The sequence below is a fragment of the Pantherophis guttatus genome, chromosome 1 (assembly GCF_059756535.1).
Source record: "Pantherophis guttatus breed Tessera chromosome 1, ASM5975653v1, whole genome shotgun sequence".
Classification (NCBI taxonomy): Eukaryota; Metazoa; Chordata; class Lepidosauria; order Squamata; family Colubridae; genus Pantherophis; species Pantherophis guttatus.
In genome coordinates, this window is record NC_142063.1 from 247,603,366 (window position 1) to 247,625,893 (window position 22,528).

The 22,528-nt window shown below is 43.2% G+C and overlaps 1 protein-coding gene across 1 annotated transcript in view; it reads right to left on the reverse strand.

Moving 5' to 3' along the window:
• Window positions 1-1,578: 1,578 nt before the first annotated feature.
• Window positions 1,579-22,528, reverse strand: part of LAMA4 (laminin subunit alpha 4) — a 99,682-nt gene continuing 78,732 nt past the window's right edge. Inside the window, exons 27-38 of the mRNA XM_034409194.3 lie at window positions 21,911-22,048; window positions 20,655-20,788; window positions 19,456-19,620; window positions 10,138-10,291; window positions 9,127-9,320; window positions 8,289-8,478; window positions 7,483-7,638; window positions 6,371-6,530; window positions 5,433-5,563; window positions 3,720-3,813; window positions 3,412-3,531; window positions 1,579-2,243 (exon numbers count right to left, since the gene is read on the reverse strand). Coding sequence (XP_034265085.2) covers window positions 2,098-2,243; window positions 3,412-3,531; window positions 3,720-3,813; window positions 5,433-5,563; window positions 6,371-6,530; window positions 7,483-7,638; window positions 8,289-8,478; window positions 9,127-9,320; window positions 10,138-10,291; window positions 19,456-19,620; window positions 20,655-20,788; window positions 21,911-22,048 — 1,782 coding nt within the window. The 3' untranslated portion in view covers window positions 1,579-2,097. The remainder of the gene's footprint in view (window positions 2,244-3,411; window positions 3,532-3,719; window positions 3,814-5,432; window positions 5,564-6,370; window positions 6,531-7,482; window positions 7,639-8,288; window positions 8,479-9,126; window positions 9,321-10,137; window positions 10,292-19,455; window positions 19,621-20,654; window positions 20,789-21,910; window positions 22,049-22,528) is intronic.

A 22,528-nucleotide genomic window follows, 5' to 3' on the forward strand; every position in this document is an offset into this window, starting at 1 on the left:
GTTGGAATTGTTAATATTTTTATTATATGTTGGTCTGCAGTAATTTAAGCAATAAGGTTTGATTATTGTATTAGTCTGCTGAAGGCAATAACTGAATGACTTGGGCTCTCTGTAAGGTAGCAGAACAGAAGATCAGAGCCTTGTGCTCTGGAAATAATGTGGGGTAAAAATAGTGACAATATAGAAGTACAGTACTGTACTGTACACTGAACTGTATTAGTTCTACATACAGACAAGTTTAGGAAACTTGTAATCCCAGCCAATGATACTTTTTGGTGGAATCTCACTTATCCCTAGTATTTGTATCTCTGTGTACACCCAGATCCTATAGTCTACCTCAACCACCTTAATAGAGAATAAGTCTGTTATGTGTCAGAAGATGTTTTCTAACTGCAAGAGTTTGGACAAATATTTATCGACAAACTGAATTCACCTTTAGGAGGACTAGTTCCTGGAATAATGGGGGGTGATTTTTGCTTTAATATTAAGCATTGTAGGAAGAATCATAAGACACCCCCCTTTATTTCCATGCGCCCAGAGAAGGCAAAGAAAAACAATCCATAGAAGCTAAAGCAGTACCTGCTCACAGCCAGAATGGCCTCAAGTAACCCCCATTAGAAGACTGAGACAGGCTGAATTGACAGGATTAAGGATTAAGTCAGTAAACACACAGAATTTACATTCCCCACTTTTCCCCAAAGACCATCACCCAAGAAACCAAATAGGGACAATTAGAATCCAAAATCCAGTCTAATCAAATAACCCCACCAGACATTTCAATCTCAATGGTCCAAAAGGATATAAAAATCACTCTATTATCCATGCTAGGCTGTCACTGTCCCAGAACCAATGCTGAGTCACTTCCCTTCTGATTCCTAAATAAATGGAGACTTTTCCTGCAGCCTGCCTCCAAATTCATTGACTCCTGCATTTTTCTCCCAGCTTGGAACTGGACTGGATTTTTCTTTCTACAGTGTTATGAACAAATGCCTACACCAGAAATTTTAATAGAATATTTTATTTGTTTCTTTCATATATCATATTTATTTAAAAAATAGTTTTTATGTCAACTGGCATGGTTTTTAATTTCACTGTATCAAAATGAATGAATTAATGTGCTATAAATTTAGATTAGGTCTGGCATTTGGAAATTTGAACATTTAATTTTAAAAGCATGTGCAGTTTAATATATATTGTCAAGATTGAGTATTATTTGAGAAAAATGTTAAAATGGAAGGTGGATATAGTTAAATACCACCTTTCCTCCTAAAATTACTTTAGATAATGAATATATTACTTCACTTCTTGTTTTTCATAGGAGAAAATCTGATTTTCTTACAATTACCAGTAAAGTTATAATTAGATATAAATTATATATCTAATAAATAAATATATAAATAAGTAACAGATGCATAAAATATTCACTTTTGCTAATAATGGATCAATTTATTATGTGTAGCAGCAGATGATAACAGTTTTAAAATATAGGATTTTATTGGGTTTTGGAAATTGAACAAAACCCATACTACTTTACCATAATACAAAAAAGTATAGGAAAAGGAAACTCAGAAGATGCTGTTTTAGTGAAACATGTCTGTTATATAGTTTATTCTGTAAGATACATGAAGCAAAGCACACTGTGAACAGAATTAATTTATCCCAAGACACAGCACCTGGACATTCCAACAGCGGCTTATTATCAAACTTCTGATGGGATAATAAAATGATTTTAGTGGATTGAAGCTGAAACCCACAGTTGCTAAGTCATTTGCTCCTGAAATGCTGACAAATGCAGAGTCAGGCATGCCTGTGATCATTACTGTACAGTAGTGGATTTACATTTCTTCCTACTGGGTTGGTCACTTTCATTCCCCAGTTAGAACACTGCAGAGATGTTTTTTTCTAATACAGGTTAGGAATCTGCATCCCCCCCCCCAAAAAAAGTGAAGCTCTCCTAATGATTGCAAGCTTTATGCTGTATCATGTATTTAAAATGAGTGATATATTTTAATTCTGATACTGAAAATGGAACCCTGCACAGCTTTTGCTGCTTCTTCAATGCTGTATATATCCTTGTTGTTTTGTAGTACCAGTCTTTCACACAGCAGGACATACATTGATGCTCACAGCGCCACTGACCAAAGCTGCCTTGCTGAAAATCACTGGCCTTTCATCAATCATAAAGTTACGGATGCATCCAGTAAAGGAATTACGTGTGGTCAGGCTGAATGTCAGGAAAGCTTCTGTGAAGAAGTTAAAAACACTATTAGCCACAAATTGTTCACAAGTGACATTACAATATCTAAATGCAAGTACATGCTGGGAATGGCTTTAACCAGAATATGAAACTTAACATACACTTAGTACCGCTTCTGTTCTAAGCTCAACTTAGTAGCACTTCTGTTGGGTTTTCAATTTTTTTAGTAAATTCAACTTTTTAATTTAAAAAGTATTAGACACTCTGAAGCTAATTAAAAGAAAGTGAAGGTTGTAGATTGGATCTGGAGAAAGGCATTAGAGGATTTGAGAGAAAGTAGTAGTCTACCTTCTCCAGAAACTTCATAGAAAACTCAAGATCAGGAGATTCCTACTCAAAGGGATGGAAATGATATGATAAAACATGCTTCTTTTAAAACAGCACTTAACACTTATAGGAATTACACTTACATACCACTTTACAGTGCTTTACAGCCCTCTCTAAGCAATTTACTGAGTCAGCATATTTCCCGAACAATCTGAGTCATTTTACCGACCTCGGAAGGATGGAAGGCTGAACCAACCTTGAGCTGGTCAGGATCGAACTGGCAGTGGGCAGAATTAGCCTGCAATGCTGCATTCTAATCACTGCCACCACGGCTCTTAGCAAATTTGGTAGGTAGGTAGATTTGGGGTTTTTATTGTTTATAAGATCGTTGGCTTCTGATTTTCCCTTGTGATGAATTATGCCAAAGATTCTATTAGCATATTTAATTATTTAGTGGTGTTAATATTCAAAGCACATGAACATATCTTTACATGCATCTGGTACATATGGGAAATAAATCATAAAGATAATTCAAAACCTAAATCATAAAAATTTTAAATGATTAGAGCATTAACTAGATAACATCTCTGATAGCATCAATCTCTGGACATAAATAAATGTTCTTACAGTACATGTTTATAAAGTACTCGGCTTTATCAAAGAAGTTGCATTAAACACCAAGTTTTCAATAATGCCCATGTTTTCTGTTGGTAATCGTATAGCCTTAAAACAAAGCAATAGTTTTGTGTATTGTTTGGAAAGTTAATATGACGTCACTTTTATAGAATATTTTTTTGCTTTTTTTGCTGGTTGGCTAATAAATCCAAATAAACACGTTAAACAGAATATTGTCTTAACTTTTAAAAATAAAGTGATAATAATCTTACCTGGTGCTCCTCCAACAAATACCGGCTCTCTGTGGTCAATTGCTCTTGGGTTTAATGGTCCCACTACATGATTCACTTCTGAATCAACATCCAGTTGTATCACATTAGCATCTCTAATAACTATTATGCAAAACAGAAGAGGATAATAAGGTATTTTCATGTCCCAAGCCACCAGATTAAAAAAAGGTTTTGAAAATACCAACTTGTCTACTGTGCCCTGGCTAAGGCTTCTTCTATATATTAGATAATTTAAACTAAAGAAATAATCCACAATCACTATTATTACAGAGTTTGTGGTGTTGACTCACCTGCAATTCTGTGCCATCTGCCATCACAGAGACTTTGCTTTGGTGTAACTGTAGTTGAAAAATCTTTAATGCCGTTGTTTAGCTTCACAATCACCTGGTAAAGTAATTGAGTTCAGCTTTAGAAATGTTAATATTATCTAAAATATCTTAAAAATGTTAAAACAAAATGTTTTTCACCAGACTCAAGGCTTATACTAGAATTGTAAGATTCTTCCCCTGTGCTTTGGCGCTCAGTTAAGGAAAACTGGTTTACTTCTTACTCATTATACATGCATTTATACATGCAATTTGAGTGTGAAGAAGGGCCTATCAAATTCAATAATTGTTGGATAGGTAGGATTATGATTATATATAATACCTGAACAGTATGTTATACAACACATAATATACTATGTGCTTTATAATAGATGTTATACAGTACAATTAAGTATTTTACTAGGCATTATTTGTTCTAATGTAATTGGTTAATAAGGAAAAAAAAGTAAAAAAAAAGCTTTAAAATGTCCTTATTGGAGATTATACATTTAACCATCAAACTGTTTGAAATTATTCAAGGTAAAATGTACCCAACAGATAGGATTAGTTAATAAGCATGAGATGAAATGGAAGAGAGTGTTATATAAGCAAGATAGATTGAAAAGCCCAGCAACCTAACCATCCACACACTGGATCATTTCAAAATTGCATCTTCCAGGTGAGTCATGGCTAGAATTTCCAGAGCTACCCTGATTAGGGAATTTCTGGATTTGTAGTTCTTCTATATCTGGAAAGGTTGAGGTTGGAAAAGTGGAATGATGCCTTTGCTGGCGAAAACTTTAGACCCACTGTTTTATTTCTCTCTAGCTTCATTTAGGATTAAATTGCAAAGGTCTTCTGGCCACTCCATACATTTATCTGTATCTTATCAGATTGCTCCTCTTGACACCTCCCACTAGGTAGCCTTTCCCATAAGTGAAAAGCAGCTTTGGGGAAACAGCGTACTATGCTCAATACACCTGCACTGCTAACTTGCCCTGTTGTGAGTACTGGCTGCCAACAGTTTCTGGAAGACAGAACTGGACACCATCATCTTTGGGAGATGGGGTGGGGCTGGATAGTAAAATTTCTGTTTCAAATTACTGCAAAATGATGGACTTACTATAAGGAGAAGCCCGATAGAAAGGGAGATAGTTTTTTAATTCAGACAATTTCCTCCCCAAAGACTGATTAGAGTTAAGATAGCAGTAGGGCACATCAGGGACAGGTAAAAATGAAATGTGAATGCCTATTAAGTTAATACTATAGGCTTCAAGTCATATATTTGAATGTTAATACTATAGGTTTCAAGTCAGATATTTGCAACATTTATTTTTAAGTGCAATAGGAAACATTGTATTATAAAATCTTAAAAAAAGGTGGGTGAGTTATTTTCCTAAGCTTCTATTTATCATAAAAACATTTATTTGCTCCTGGGGATTCTATGGATTTTTTCCCCCTTAGTTCCACTTAGTTTTAAAAATCCTCAACTATTCACATATGTTTCAATTGAACAGAGCTATTTTTGGAACATGCTATAAAAATGATCACTTGATAAATAATATTACTTATTTCAGAAATTGAAAATGTTGCTGATATTAAAAGTAAAGAGCACAAGGTGCTTGACAAAAAGGTGGAGCATCTGGTTTTGAAAAATTAGAATAAAAATAGGGAGGAGTGGTAGGTCCTTTCTCATACCTGTCCCTGTTTCATATGTATGTTCAGGAACTCTCCATTTACATTATGTGCATGCATTAGTATTCCAGAACTGCGCCGAGGGCGGACTTCAAAAACAACTTCGAATTTCAGTCCCAAGCTAAATGATTCATCTGCAAGGAAAAGTCACAAAATGTTTTATTTAAAGTTAACTGTAAAATTACTCACGCGCTGTAGAAGATGAAACAATCACTAAAGATCCTGTTCATCTCTTAACTTTGGAAATTTGAAAGTGTTTTTTTAAATTTCAGTAACTCTATGCGATTCTTCAATATTATGCTGTTCTAAAATTCTTATTTCAGGTAGTTCTTTTAGATATCCTGTATAATTCTTGCTTTCATATACTTAGCAGATTCTCAACTTGAAATCTGTTGATGGTTACCTTGTGTTAATGAGGCAATACCCAGTATAATCCCCATAGTTTTAGTATGGCTTTATCCAACAAGCTGCTGTATACCTAATAATTAGTGATAATTTGCATCTCCTCTACTTGAGCTAAGGTAATATTATAGTATTGTGTTAATAATTACTTCTCTAACCTAATGCTGTCCTCCCAAATATTGGGACTATAACCCAGAATTCAAGACAACATTTTAATTGGCATTCTCAGGTTTAATTGTCTTTATACATATGGAGAACATTAGGTTTTGAGAACTTATGTTCTGATCAGGAAACCAGCAGAATGATAATACTACAGATAATTATACTATGTAAGAATTTCTGTCTTTGATGTAATGCAAAGTTGTTTGGAAATTTAGTCCACTATATGCCAGGAATATAACAGAACACCCTGAGCAATTTAAAAATAACCAATTGGCTAACCCTAAGTATATATTTTCCCATCTCTTTGCATCAGTAACCATAGGCATTTATCTAAATGTTTAACAACCACCACTAATATCACAAGTACAACTCATTACCAAGTATAATGTATCCCCCTTCTGATGAAAAATAGGTTCCTTCTTCTGATGGTCCTTCAAAACAAGGGGTTACACTGAAGGTCTGTGAAGGAGAAGTGACTGCCTTTCCATTGAGCTGTAGACTGCCAAGACAACCACTAAAACTGTACACTGAGTTAATCTAGGGAAACAAACAGAGTTGAAGTAAGAAACAGATAAAATTTTCATTTAAAAAAAAAGCAAGGAAGCCAAGACAGAAACAAGGTATCTGTGAAGAAGGCTTAATGATAGCAGGCTAATCAATAGATTGTCGATTGCAGTATTTCTTAACTGTGTCAACTTTAAGATATGTGGACTTCAACTCCCAGAAATCCCCACTTAGCATGAAGCTGCAAAAATTCTGGAAGTTGAAGTCCACACATTTTAAAATTGAAAAGGTCAGAAACATTGCTCTACAGGTAATCCTTGACTTGCAACCGTTTGTATAGTGACTGTTTGAAGTTACAATGACACTGAAAAATGTTACTTGTGATCAGTCCTCACACTTACAAGTTACAACCATTGCAGCATCCCCACAGTCACATGATCAAAATTCAGGCACTTGGCAACCATCATGTATTTATAATGCTTGTAGCATCCTATGGTCATAAGATCATCATTTGCAACCTTTGCAGATGATGTCTGACAAGCAAAGTCAATGGGGAAAGCTGGATTTGCTTAACGGCTGCATTGTTCACTTAACAAATGCAACGATTCATTTAACAATTGCCAAGAAGCTTGTAAAATTGGGTGTAACTCACTTAACAACTGCCTTACTTAGCAATGGAAATTCTGGTCCCAAATGTGATTGCGAGTTAGTGACTCTGTATTAGAGAAGAATTAAAAAAAATAATAATGAAGGAAGTTCAGGATAGACATCAGGAATAACTTCCTGACAAGTTGTCATCCAGTAGAATAGGCTTCCATATGCATGGCAGTGAGTTCTCTACTGGACTTCAAACAGGTTGGATGTTCATCTGTCAAGGGATTGTTGAAGTAGATGATCTCCATGCCTCCTTCCAACTATGATTCTGTTAGCCCTCTCACAAATACACGCACAAAAAGATACATTTATTATAGAAAAATGTATTTACCTGGATATTTTTAGCAGCTTTTCCTGGTGCCACACCCCCTATGTAGAAAGGAGTAGTAACTGGCCATGTATTATCAGAATAAGGAAGACTGTCTTCTAGTACTCTGAGGCCATCAATAATCAAACGACCAATATTCTTCTCTCGAACAAACATTACCTTTTTTAAAACAACCACAACAACATGTTTATGTTAAAGATAATGGAAAAGATATTGTAATTTGCTCAGAGAATATTGTGAGAACTAGTCTTCTATCCTGCTTACTTTTTCCAATCTATTTAAATAGAAGAGGCTGTTGAGATTTTTCTATTGTTTTTTTAATTTAGTGTGAAAAATAAAAAATTGCCACTTAATAAAATAATAAAATAGTAAGCTGGTTCTCTGCAGTGTGTAAGAGACTTATTTCTGAACAGATAAGTAGCATAGACACACACAGGTTTACATTGTTACTGGATTAAATTTTCATTGTGAGTTGTTCCTCTCTAGTTTTTGCTGGTGTTTATTTTTTATTGTTGCAATACTACTGGTGTACTTTTTAATATTTTTAAAAGATAAGATACGACAAAAATTAAAATACATTTTCCAGAAGTTTATAAAAGGATTTGGATAAAATTAATCAATTTTTTCCATACAATTTTGATGCAGAAATTGCATATGGAAGATATGTTTTATTCCTGATCTTTGGAAGGTGCAACATTTTACTGCATTAAAACTTTAACTGCCAATTTATAAATATAATTATTTGGGGGGAAACAGCACTTTTTGAAAACTTATAAAGATTCTACCTGGATCTTTCAATTTCAACTTACATTATGCCACTGGCCATCATTGTATTTCTCTTGGGTTCGAATTCTTAATTTCTGGTGATCTCTATTGAACATATAAATAAGTCGTCCATGGGCAATGAAGAGGGCCATGAAATGTTCCTCTGCTTGGTCAGCAATATAGAAAATCATTCCGTGGGATGAATGAGTCTTTAGACTAATGGAGAACTGAGATCTGGTAAACAAAAATGGCATTTTTCTATGAAAGAGATATTGATTTCCATTCACAAGCTGAAGAAGTGCTGCCCCTGGAGAACAGTTTGTAATGTCAAAAATAAGTAGAGTTTTTATTTGTGATAACTAATATACCCAGTTACAGGTAATCCTGTAGGGTCTGGCTACTCGGGGGACCAGATATCTTCCACAATTTATGCACATCTGGTAAATGCTGACAAAGTTGGCATACTCTGGGTCCCTTTGATTACCTAATGCCCACTCTCAGGACCCAAGCATTGTGCTTTTTATGTTACAACACCAGTCCTCTACAATGACACCCTTCAGAAATTAGTGTGATTTCCATTATGATGGCAATCCAAAAAGCCTTGAATATCTGCCTTTGCAGTAAGATGAATGTGGTCTCCTTGTTAGATACATTCATTCATTCATTCATTCATTCATTCATTCATTCATTCATTCATTCATTCATATATATATATGAATGAATGAATATAACATATATGTTATATTGTATTTTGTATTGTTTACATGTGAGTTATCCAGAATTACTTTGGAGTCAGGTGTCAGATCTAATAAATTAATTTAATAATTTGCAAATAAGTGACTAGTTATTTAATATTTTATAAATATATTATAATATGATTACCTTTCATAGAAATCCTCTGGTAAGTAATCAAACTCTTGCCGGCTATTTGCTGTCCCACCAAAGAGATATGCCTGTTCAGTTGCTTTTGGATTATTGGAGAAATGGCAATGTGGGTCCCTCTGATTTCTCAGTTCTTGTTCTCCTTTATTTATGACAGATGAAAAAGGGGATGTTCCTTTTTTACTTTTTTCAGCCTTCAAACAAAACAAACAAACAAACAAATGTAATCAACAAACTGCTGCTGGACAGGCACAGTTTTCATTCTGCATACATTCCTATATGTTCTTTTTCAGTAAACGTGGCCCAGGTCTTATCTCCACTGTGTCATGCTATCTGGATGAATTAGCTGTGAGTAATAACAAAACTGCATAGGCAGGTGCTAAAACGGAGCAAACGTACAATTTAAGAACTCCTCAAGCTGGCCACATTTCATCTTTGATAGATGAAGATCTTTCAGTTACCACAATGTTTATTTTGCTTGCTCCAACCTGATGGAATGTTGGAAAAAGTTCCATAAAGAGGCTCAGAACTTTGTTTTCTAGTATCCTTCCCCTACCACACCCACCAAGCCACATTATGCCCAAGCCACGCCCATAGAACCGGTAGCAAAACAGTTTGGATTTCACCACTGGAGTCCACTACTTCCCCATGTACCTAGACTTAACTACTTAATACATTCATTTAAAATGATATTTATATACTTTTAAAATACTTGTTCATAGGTAAAAGCAGGATTATAAAGAGCATTAATAATGACATAAAGAACATGGGAAATGTATTAAATCAAAGTAATGTGGAATATGTTAGTATGACTGCAGTTTACTGCAGTTTTCTTTTTCACACTGTATGATTTGTTAAAAATTACAACTTTGGAACAAGATAAATTTACACTAAAGTGTATTTCAATTGAAAAAGCTTTAGAATTTGCACAGCTGGCCCAAAGACGTCTGCTATTGGTTAGTGTCAGTTCCTGTCTAGAAAGCTGTAAGCCCGATGTGGACGCTCACTCACCCTTTTGCTGTGGCTTTCCTTGGCTTTGGAGGAATTTTTTCTTTTTTTATGAAAAAGGGCAACTGGAGGAGATTCCACGGGACATCCATAAAGAGATGCATGAACTTTCTCAGGGTAGCGTTGGAAGTCTTCCACCTCAATATCTCGATCTAACCTATTTAAAAGAAGGTTATTATTAAACCAATTTTGACTTTGCATATTTATTTATTTATTTATTTATTTATTTATTTATTTATTTATTTATTTTATTTATTATTCAAACTTCTATACCGCCCTTCTCCTTTCGGACTCAGGGCGGTGAACAGCCAAAATAAAAACATTTATACATAACATTACAATTAAAAATAAATTTAAAATAATTAAATAAATTTGGCCCGTAATTTTTTTTTTAATTTGATTTATATGCCGCTCTTCTCCAGAATTTAAAACTTGTCAATTTAAAATCCGTATCAAAATTTTAAAACCAACCCTAAAATCAAGACAGACCGGCTAACTGAAAAAAGTAAGTTTTTAGGGCCCGACGAAAAGTCTGGAGGTCGGAGATCACTCGTATCTCTGGGGGTAGATTGTTCCAAAGGGTAGGTGCCACCACAGAGAAGGCTCTCCTCCTGGGGGTCACCAGCCGGCATTGTCTGGCCGACGGCACCCTGAGGAGGCCCTCTCTGTGGGAGCGAACCGGCCGGTGGGAGGCTATTGGTGGCAGAAGGCGGTCCCGTAAGTACCCCGGCCCTAAGCCATGGAGCGCTTTAAAGGTGATCACCAACACCTTGAAGCGCACCCGGAAGTCCACTGGAAGCCAATGCAGCTCGCGCAGGAGAGGAGTCACATGAGAGTGCCCCGTTGCTCCCATAATCCCCCGCGCGGCCGCATTCTGCACCAGTTGGAGCCTCCGGGTGTACCCCAAGGGGAGCCCCATGTAGAAAGTGTTACAATAGTCCAGACAAGAGGTGATGAGTGCTTGAGTGACCGTGTGTAGGGAGTCCCGGTCCAGAAAGGGGCGCAACTGGTGTATCAGGCGAACCTGGTAAAAAGCCCCCCTGGCCACGGCCGTCATGTGCCCTTCTAAAGACAGCCATTCGTCTGATCTGTCCCCGTACCCACACACACACACACACAGCCAGTCGAGGGTTAAGGAAACACTTTGGAACGCACCCAGTTCTTATCTCCCACTTGGCAGCGATAGACACACCGTCTGCCAAGTGACTTTATTTTCAAAGTAAACCAGAAAGACAAAATACTCAAGAGTCCAAATGTCCGACACTTTAAATCTTTCTCTCAGCAGCTCCGGACGAGGCTTTAGTGACTATCCAAGGTTTGCTTTGTTCGTCACAAGGATCATTTGACCACTACCCTCTATTATATAGTCTCTGGGGTGTGGTCCAGTGACTCAGTTCTAATCCCTAGCACGCCTCCTAAGCTGCTGCAAACGTTTATCACGCCTTCGGAGGCGTGCGTCCAGGAATGATGTTTCCTCATCACTCTGATTTGAATCAGCTGTCTCTTCTCCCTCGGCCGGCACTTGAGACAATGCCAGAGGGGAGGGGCCTGGAGAGGGAGGCCTGGCTGACTCCTCTTCCTCATGCTCGGAGCTTTCTTCCTCTGATGGGACAGGCTCAGAGGGCGGGGCCACAACACTATCCCCCACCGCAGGGCCCTTCCCCCGGGTCTGACGGTTGGGATGGGGTCGGGACGGGAACTGTTCGTGGAAAGCCCGCACCAGGTCAGGGGCCTGAACGGCAGACGCGCCCACCCAGGTGAAATCCTCGGGCCCGTACCCCTTCCAGGCGATGAGGTATTGGAAGCGCCCCTTCAGCCAACGGGAGTCCCGGATACTGTCCACCTCGTATGTCGAGGCGTCGTCCTTGTCGGCTGCGGCTGGGGGGGCAGGCGTCGGCGGGCGGCGGAGATGGCTCGCGGGGGCCTCAGGGACCAGGAGGGACCGATGAAAAACAGGGTGGAGCCGCATGGAGCGGGGTAGAGTCAATCGGTAGGCCACCGGATTGATGACCGCCTCGATAGGGAAGGGACCGATAAAGCGGTGGGCCAGTTTCCTCACCGGCCGGTCCGTGGGGAGGTGTTTCGTGGACAACCACACCCGATCTCCTACTTCCAGCGGTGGCGTCGCCCGGCGGGCGCGATCAGCGAACCGTTTATAATCCTCTTTCGCCCGGATCAGCTGCCACCGCACCAGTTGCTGCACCGCCTGCAGCTCTGAGAGGAAGTCCTGGGTCTCGGGAACAGGGGAGTCCATGATGGTCAACGGGAAAAGCCGTGGATGGTATCCGACGTTGGCATGGAACGGGGTCATCTGGGTGGAGGTGTGTTGGGAGTTATTAAAAGCGAACTCCACCAGGGGAAGGTACTCGGCCCAGTTGTCCTGCTGCTGGTTGACAAAACAGCGGAGGTACTGCTCCAGTATGCCGATGACCTTCTCCGTGCCCCCGTCAGTCTCCGGATGGTGCGACGACAACAGGCACACCTGCACCTCCAGCGCGGCCATCAGGCTTTTCCAGAAGCGGGCCGTGAACTGGGCCCCGCAGTCCGAAACCACCCGGTCTGGCAGGCCGTGGAGGCGGAAGATATGTTGCAGGAACAAGCGAGCCGTGGTGCGGGCCGAGGGCAGGCCGCGGCACGGGATGAAATGTGCCATCTTCGTGAGCGCATCCACCACCACGAGGACGGTTGTGTACGTAGCGGACAGGGGCAGGTCTGTCAGGAAGTCCATGGAGATGGCTCCCCATGGTCTCTCCGGTGTCGGCAGCGGCTGGAGGAGTCCAGGAGGGGGGCCGGACGCGGCTTTGGCCTGTCGGCACGTCACACAGGACGTCACGTAGGCGTGCACATCGTGCCGTACCCGAGGCCACCAAAAAGTCCGCGTCACCAAGTTCAAAGTCTTAAAGAAGCCGAAGTGCCCCGCCGCGGGGTTGTCATGGCACTGGTTCATGACGAGGGCTCGGAGCGGACTCGTGGGCACGTACAGCCGACCCCGGTGTCTGAGCAAGCCCTCCTCCACGGTCCATGGGGACGCGGGGCCGACGTCCGCTCTCCGCTGCTGCGACCAGTCGTCCCGTTGCTGCGCTTCCAGCACCTGAGCCCGCAGGTCCACCGGTTCCTGGACCGCGGCCAAGGAGTCCGCTGGCAGCACCGTCCGGGGGGAAGGGAGTCCTTGGGGCAAAAGTATTCCGGCTTACGGGATAGCGCGTCCGCCCTCTGGTTGAGGTTGCTCGGAATGTAGGTGACGTGGAAGTTGAACCGGGCGAAAAACAACGACCACCGGATCTGCCGCTGGTTCAACTTCCTGGCTGTGGTGAGGTGCTCCAGGTTCCGATGGTCCGTCCGCACCTCCACCTGGTGTCGGGCCCCCTCGAGGTGATGTCGCCAAGCCTCGAACGCGGCCTTGATGGCCAGCAACTCCTTTTCCCAGATGGTGTAGTTGCGCTCGGAAGGGTTGAGTTTCCGGGAGTAGTATGCGCAGGGAAAAAGAGTGCCGCCATCCACCGGAGCCTGTAGCAACACCGCCCCAATCGCCACGTTGGACGCGTCCGTCTCCACCACGAACGGACGGTGTGGATTGGGGTGCCTCAGGACTGGCTCCGTGAGGAAGGCCTGCTTGAGGACCTCGAAGGCCTGCTGCTGCGGGGGCCCCCACTGGAATGGGACCTTCTTCCGAAGGAGCTGGGTCAACGGCAAGGTCAGGGTGGCGAAGCCCGGGAAGAAGGTCCGATAGTAGTTGGCGAATCCCAACAGACGCTGGACGTCCTTCACCCGACGCGGGGGTTCCCAACTGCGCAAGGCCTCCACCTTGCGCGGGTCCATCGCGATGCCCTCGGGGGTGATGATGTGCCCGAGGAACTCTATGGAAGTCTGGAAGAAGTAGCATTTCTCCAACTTCGCATAGAGCTGGTGCTCCTGCAGGCGCTGCAGGACCTGGCGGACATGCTGGAGGTGACTTTCCGGGGTCCGGGAATAGATCAAAATGTCATCCAAGTAGATCACCACGAACCGATCCAGCATGTCCTGGAACACATTGTTCATCAAGTGCTGGAAGACCGCGGGGGCGTTGGTCAATCCGAACGGCATGACGGTATACTAGAAGTGTCCGTACCGAGTGCCGAACGCCGTCTTCCACTCGTCCCCCTCTCTCACGCGCACCAGGTTGTAGGCCCCTCGGAGATCGAGCTTAGTGAAGATCGAGGCCTCCCGCAACCTCTCCATCAGCTCCGGGATCAGCGGCAGGGGGTAGCGATTTCGCACTGTGATGGCGTTCAAGCGCCGGTAGTCGCAACACAGGCGCAAGTCCCCCGTCTTCTTTTTAACGAAGAGGACCGGGGCCGAGAGCGGGGAGGTCGAAGGCCGGATGAACCCACGGGCCAAGTTCTTTTCCAGAAAGTCCCGTAAGGCGGCCAGCTCGGGCTCCGACATGGAGTACCGGTGTCCCGAGGGCAGGGGCGCGTTGGGCATTAGGTCCACTGCACAGTCGTAGCGTCGGTGCGGGGGCAAGCGGTCCGCCTCCTTCTCGCTGAACACGTCGGCGAAGGGCGTCAGCTCCGGAGGCAAGGAGACGTTTGGGGCAGAGACGTCCTGGCCGGCGCAGGTGTGGCGAAGGTGGTCGACACACTGCAGGCTCGGGAACGAGATGGCGTTTCTCGACCACGCCACCTGAGGGTTGTGCGCCCGAAGCCAGGCCATCCCCAGGACCAAGGGAAAGTGCAGATCCGCCGTTACATAAAACTGGATCGCCTCCTCGTGGTTCCCAATGGCGAGGTGCAAGGGCTGGGTAGCGGTTTTGATGGGCCCCGCCATGAGTTCCCGCCCATCTATAGTTTCGACCCTCAACGGAGGGTCCACTGGAACCAAGGGGACTTTGTAATGGGCCACAAAGGCCTGGTCCATAAAGTTCGTGGTGGCCCCCGAGTCCACCAGCGCGTGCGCCTGGAGCCCCTCCGACCGGTTAGCCAACAACACCCGGGTGTTCAAAATCAGGTGCCGAGGGGGCTCACAGTCCACAGCCGCCGACTCCGGCGGGGCATGGTCACGTGCCTGACCCAGAGTTTCCCCTAGGCCAGGCCTGGCCCGTTTCCCGGCTGGTCACGCTGAGACTCCGGAACAGGCTTGAGCGGTCCACTCCGCTTCCGGGGACATGAGGCGGCAAAATGTCCCGCCTCGCCGCAATAGAGGCACAACCCCCCTTGACGTCTCCGCATCCGCTCCTGGGCCGTCAGTTGAGGTCTGGCTGCTCCGAGCTCCATGGGCTCCTCAGCCGTCGCCACAAAACGCTGTGCGGTCCGGAGCGCTGTCGGTGCGAAACGCGGGGGTGCCGACGCTGTCAGTGGTTCCGGAAGAGCCTGACGGGGCCGTCGCCGTTGCAGGTGGGCGTCGATGCGCAGGCATTGGGTCACCAGCGCGTCGAGGGTCGGTGGCGCCTCCACACGAACCAGCTCGTCCTGCATCTCGTCGGAAAGGCTGTCCTGGAAGGCGTCCATCAGCGCCACCTCATTCCAAGCCGAATCCTGGCCTAGCAGTCGGAACTCTGCAATATAGTCCTGCAGGAGGCGCTTGCCTTGGCGGAGGTCCTTGATGCGCCTCGCTGCCGTCTGCACCCGGAGGGGGTCCTCAAACATGGTGCGCAGGTGTTGTAAAAAGCCCTGAAAGTCCAGGAGCAAGGGGCTATCTTGCAACAACAGGGGCGTGGCCCATCGGGCGGCAGTGCCAGAGAGGGAGCTGATAACAAAAGCCACCCGAGCCCGGTCATCTGGAAAATCCTCCGGCCTCATCGCCATAAACAGTTGGTATTGTCCCAAGAAGGCCGGAAACATCTCCTGCTGCCCAGAAAACCGATCTGGCACGTTCACTGGGCATCTCGGACGGGGAGGGGAAGGAGGGGGAGCTGCAGGAGCATTTCCCAAAGCAAATTGGGCAGTTAGCTGTGCTACTTGCTGTTGCAGAAGCTGATTGGCCTCCAGCATCTGCTGTATCTGCTGCTGCAGCTGTTGGTCCATCGTGGGTTAACGATGGAGTATGGGGTGACGAACAAGATGATCTGTCCCCGTACCCACCCACCCACACACACACACACACACACAGCCAGTCGAGGGTTAAGGAAACACTTTGGAATGCACCCAGTTCTTATCTCCCACTTGGCAGCGATAGACACACCGTCTGCCAAGTGACTTTATTTTCAAAGTAAACCAGAAAGACAAAATACTCAAGAGTCCAAATGTCCGACACTTTAAATCTTTCTCTCAGCAGCTCCGGACAAGGCTTTAGTGACTATCCAAGGTTTGCTTTGTTCGTCACAAGGATCCTTTGACCACTACCCTCTATTATATAGTCTCTGTGGTGTGGTCCAGTGACTCAGTTCTAATCCCTAGCACGCCTCCTAAGCTGCTGCAAACATTTATCATGCCTTCGGAGGCGTGCGTCCAGGAATGATGTTTCCTCATCACTCTGATTTGAATCAGCTGTCTCTTCTCCCTTGGCCGGCACTTGAGACAATGCCAGAGGGGAGGGGCCTGGAGAGGGAGGCCTGGCTGACTCCTCTTCCTCATGTTCGGAGCTTTCTTCCTCCGATGGGACAGGCTCAGAGGGCGGGGCCACAACAGCGTCCAGGAGGACACCCAAGTTGCGGGCCCTCTCCGTGGGGGCCAATGATTCGCCCCCAATAACCAGCGATGGCGTCAGCTGGCTATACCGGGATGCCGGCAGCCACAGCCACTCAGTCTTGGAAGGGTTGAGTCGAAGCCTGTTTCTCCCCATCCAGACCCGCACGGCCTCTAGGTACTGGGACATCACTTCCAAGGCATCGTTGGGATGGTCTGGGGTGGAAATGTACAGCTGAGTATCATCAGCGTATACATTGAGACTGATTTTCTACTGTCATCAAAGTTGTTACTTGTGTTGTCAACTGAGTGGATCTTTACACTTTTGCAGTATCTATCATTGACATTCATGTATTAACTCATAGGCAATGCTAGCTGTCAGCGAGGTCCCAGATTCTGTTCTGTTGTAACTAAGGTGCCTTTTTGTAGAGCTGGTCATCATTTTATAAAGCTGGTCATCAGTTGAAACTATAACATTCAATGAAACATTCAGGTTTTGCAAGGAGAAATAGGCTATTGTCCTCCTGTCCATAATATTGTATTTTCAGTCGACCACTGTATGGCACAGCATTTTGGATAAATGGGTTTCGGTGTGATCCAACTGGGTTTTTCTCGTGTTTTTATAAATTTTGCTCATTTGAAATGTAAGTTGAAGGGATGATAGCTAATTTCAACTTAGCATTTTTGCTTAAAATTAATCTCATATTTCATAATGAATTAAATCTGCTGTGGTTTTCATTATGACTAATTTTTAGTGACAAGAAACATATTTTGCATAAGTCTTGGAGCAAAACTGGGAAATTGCAGCTAGATAAATAGATAGTCGGGACAGCCAGCATCAACATAATTTGTTTCATATTCTCAGTTGTCCAATGTGCAACATAAACGCTACTTAACACTGATAAAGCCTAATTCCGTTCAACACAAATCAGAAGAGCAACCAATTATTTTTAATAAGTTTACTTCTAGGTAAAGTTTTTTTTTTTTGCTTTAATTTATATGCCGCCCTTCTCCGGAGACTCAGGGTTGAGGAGGCTCAAGTTATTTTCTTCTATATCTTAAAACTAAATGGTCGTCTATACAAAAATGGGGTGTGTGTGTGGAAACTGAGGCAGGGGGTGGGTGGTCTGGGCTGGGCGTCATCCCACCGGTCACTACATGGTCAGCTCCATGATGGCATTGACGATGTCTTTGTTGTTGTGCCAGAGGGCTCGGACGGCTTTTGGGCGGGAGACATTGGCCTGAGCCATGACCAATTCAATATCCTTCACTTCCAGACCCGTTTCATCCACTTCCTCCTCTTCCTCGCTCTCCTCCTTGATGATGAAAGTTAAGCCAGCTTCTTTGATCAAGGGTGAGTGATCCACAGGAACTTTGAACTTCTCCGCCACCTCTTTGTAGACCTGTTGGGAGAGGTCTTCCACCTTTCGAGCTTTTTTCTCGCTCTGGCTTAGTTTTGGTTTCCTAATGGCCTCCTCGTCAGTCCCCAGGGAATGCATCAGCTGGGTCTGCACAGAGTGAGCTGTCCGTGGTTCTTCAAAGTTCAGCTGTTCTCATTCCGGGAGAGATCCTTCGTTGCTTTCGGAATCGTTGGAATCCTTCCGCCGGAGGTTTGCGGGTAACACTCCAGTTCTCCAGTTTGGTTCCTCCCTCCCCATCTGGGTGGAGCAGAGGAGATTCTTGGGGCAACGGCGCTGAGACATCGAGGAGGGCCCCATTGTCTTCTGCAAGGATGTTCTCCGGAGTGTGGCTCAGCACCAGGATAAACTGAAAGTCAAGTTTTGCCTTGGAAAATGCCACCATAGCACGGTCCTCATTGTTGACTTGGTCAAGAGATGACGCTTCCTGCACTTCGACTTCTGACTCCAGACAGGCAGCGAGATTGTCCTGGGTTGTCTTGGAATCTGCTCGGATAACTTCGCATTCCAAAAGAGGCCCCTTCGATTCCAGGAGCAACACAAAGACCCTCTCCTTCTCAGAAAAGAAGGAGAGGGTCTTCTCAGCGGAGCTTCCGCTGGCGGCACCATCAGCTTTTCCTTGTGGGAAGGGCGTTAACTCCATGGATTCTGTCTTGAAAAGGAGGCTATGATGGAGGGGGAGAAGCAGAGCTGGTATCAGCTGATTTCTCTCTATGGTCTTCATGCCATCCAGCGGAGTGGACGTAAGTGGCTGGCTTTGAAGTCCACCAGGTCCAGCTGCCTCGGCGGGGCTCACTTCAAACACACGACCAGTTTCCCATAGCTGATACAGCTGTTAGGATGCAAAGATTTTACTCCCTGATTTTTCTACACCAAGTATGCTCTCTCACTTAATAAATGGTATATTCATTTCTTTTGCAAAAAAATAAAAAAAATAAAACTAAATGTATATTAGAATCTCTCTCTCTCTCTCCCCCCTCTCCCCCTCTCTCTCTCATCTATCTATCTGTTTCTCTTTTCCTCTCCCATGATTTTTTATAAAACTCTCTTAATGAAGGATTTAGGAGAATTCGAAAACCTGCTCATTGTTATATGACCTTTGGGCACTTCTAATAAAGCTATTACCCCATAGTGAGTTCATTTGTTTTTCCTCTAATGTAGATTCCTTTCCTTTAAAAGAAAAACCAACAATCACTTACAATACATCAAAATATTAATTTTAAAAAAGGAAGTTAATCCCCCCCCAGGCAGCAATATTGTGACTCAAGAAAAGGACCCCAAAAAAGCCAAAATGCTCTCACCTTGTGAAATAGGCATTGCTTATGCAGCCAGTAAAGTTTGCTAATTGTGTACTGAGGGGTGAACCCCCAAAGTAGAATTTCTTGGTGCTTACAGGCTTTCTCTCAGCTGCATCCTTTGCTGGGTTATTTTTGCTTTGTCTTTTTTCATCTACCAAAAGTTCAAGCCTGCAGAAGAACATAGATCTCATGAGGAAATCTTTAAAGGAACTTGGTTGACAAGTGAGAAAATGTCTCATTGCTAGCAGTTATTTCTTGAATGTTGAATTTAATGAATGGCTCACTAGGTGGCAGCCTCCACATAGGAGAGCGTTCTGAAAGCTGCAGTTCCCTAATCTATTTCTCAGCTTTGACCTGCTTCTGGTAGTATATAATTTAGGCTTAATAGGCTTTAGCTAAGATGCCTCAGAAACATTTTTGACAAAGAGGTGCAGGAATTGAACATTAATAACTTTAATTTTCCAGAGATTTAGGACTGGTGCATGAAAGAAACCTCTGTCTTGTCCCCACTTGTTCCGTTAGAGTTCAAATACTCACTTTTGCCCATGGTTCAGAGGTGGGCTTCAGCAGGTTCTGACCAGTTCTGGAGAACCAGTAGTGGAAATTTTGAGTAATTCAGAGAACCGGTAAATACCACCTCTGACTGGCCCCACCCCCATCTATTCTCTGCCTCCCGAGTCCCAGCTGATTGGGAAGAAATGGGGATTTTGCAGGTTCCTTCCCCTGGAGTGGGGTGGGAATGGAGATTTTGCAGTATCCTTCCCCTGGAGTGGGGTGGGAATGGAGACTTTACAGTATCCTTCCCCTGCCACGCCCACTAAGCCATGCCACACCCACAGAACTGCTAGTAAAATTTTTTGAAACCCACCACTGCTGTGGTTGTTGATCTACATAAATGCCATGTGTCTTATGGCAGGGTTGCCACAGACATTTAGTTTGGGTCTAATGATACTGGCAGCCTTTAGTCCTATACTTATACACCAGTAGTGCTTATTGAATGATAAAGAAAAGATATGGTAATACTATTCTTGTATGAAGATCAAGTGTCCAACTAGTTTTGGTAAAGGTTGAACACAAAAGTTCTTCCCCCCAAGTTTTCTTAACAATGGCTTTACTCTGATAATAAGGTTCACTTGATATTCCAACAAATGCAGAGTAATGATATCTATGTGTGTTAGAAGAAACATATTTTACAACTTTACTTTTCAGGTGAGATAGTTGTCATGACAAAATGGGCCTTTCCATCATTAAAGGGCTTGTCTGCTGTCTGAACTTTGACTCCTTTTGCATTTAATACCACATTTCCTTTTTCCATGGAAATAGAGAACACTTCTGACTGAAATGAAGAAAAGAACATGTTCTTATTGCTGGGAATGGAAGACTTTTTTGCATTTTTTTTATATTTTTATTTTTTTTAAAAAATATTCAGTTTCACCCATGTCGCCGAACAAGCTGCTATCGGCAATGTACAACAAAGCTAAACAATCAATAAATACCTAAAACCATTACCCTGATTAAATAATCAAAACATGAAAACCATTAAAAAGACTATAAAAACATCAAGAACAAAAAAAGTTGCAGATGAATGGATGTTAATAATAATGGGGCCAATTTACTAGTTCATCCATTCTCTAGGAGCCCCAGGCCTACAGGCCTAACCAGGTTTTAAGGGATCTTTGGAAGCTCAAAAGAGATGAGGCTGACCTCACCTCAAGGGGGAGAAGATTCTACAGCATGGGTGCCACAGCAGAAAAGGCCTACTGCCTAGGGATCACCAGATGTAGCTCTGGTGCAGCAGAACCTGTACTGCTTTCTTTGCTAGGTCTGCTGGGATGGGCAGATGAAATTGGGAGAGGTGGTCCCTCAGGTAACCTCATCCTATGCCATAAAAGGATATATTTATTTACGTTTACATTAAATTAATTGAAGGCTTATCCTAAACACTGTAGAACACACCTTGTATTATACAATATATGAATACAAATGTATATGCATATGTGTGTAAATCCACACACACTTATTATTATAGTTATAATCATTGTCATCATCCCAAATTAAATCTTAGATCAACATTGCATGCTGGAGAAGGTCAACTATGCTTTCACTAAGAGACTACATAGACTTGAAGGTACATAATCTATTGCCAGTTTCACTATATCCTCAGTAAGGAGGCTTTAATTCTTTGTCTCCAACCCAGTGAAAGTTTTAGCTATGGATAGGTCCTATGAAATCTAGTCAACACATTAATTACAATTTATCTCAGGGACGTCTTTATTAAATCTATTGGATTGGCGTTTATGGGATTTAATCTACATTATCCTTCAATATATCTTTTGCCCTTAAAATTTCTTTTAAGGAGCAGATTTTTTTCTTTAAGAAGGGAACAGGACTTTTGTCTTGGCCATATTTATTTTTAAGAAATATATTTAAAATACATGGAAAACAACCCCAGACTTACATCTTCGGTGCAATAAAACAACAGTCCATTAGGTTGTAAAGTTCGGAAATTAAAGCCGCCTTCAAATGCATGAAAAGGAGAGAATTTCTGGCTGGATGCGATATAGCTTTCACCATTAAAATATGCTTTGCGGGACATCTGTTCATCAAGTAAACAAAGCGAACATATAGGGAGAGTAGAGAGCAAAAGGTGAAAATAACAATAGAAGGAAGAATCCAAGGGGTCAACTATCACATTCCAAAATGCCCAGTGATTCTGATGTTGATGTGTGATATCACAGAGCAGTGTGTGTGAACTCTTTATCACACCATAACAGAGATACTCTTGACAACCTCTTCCAGAGTTCACCAAACACTGCTGCTCTATAATTATTTCCTTTCAGTGGGACTCACACATCAATGCTGTTGGAAAGAAATTAGCTTCTACAATAATGGTGCTTTGGAAATTATGCCTCAATGTGTCCCATTGAAAAAGGTTTAGATAATACCCTTGGCATCTCATGGTACATGGATTTTGAGGACATGCACTTTATGTTTTTTTTCCTCCTTCCATAGAAGTTAATAATTCAATTGTAAAAATCAAGCAGCTTCAGGATGACCTTAAATCCATTTTCAATTT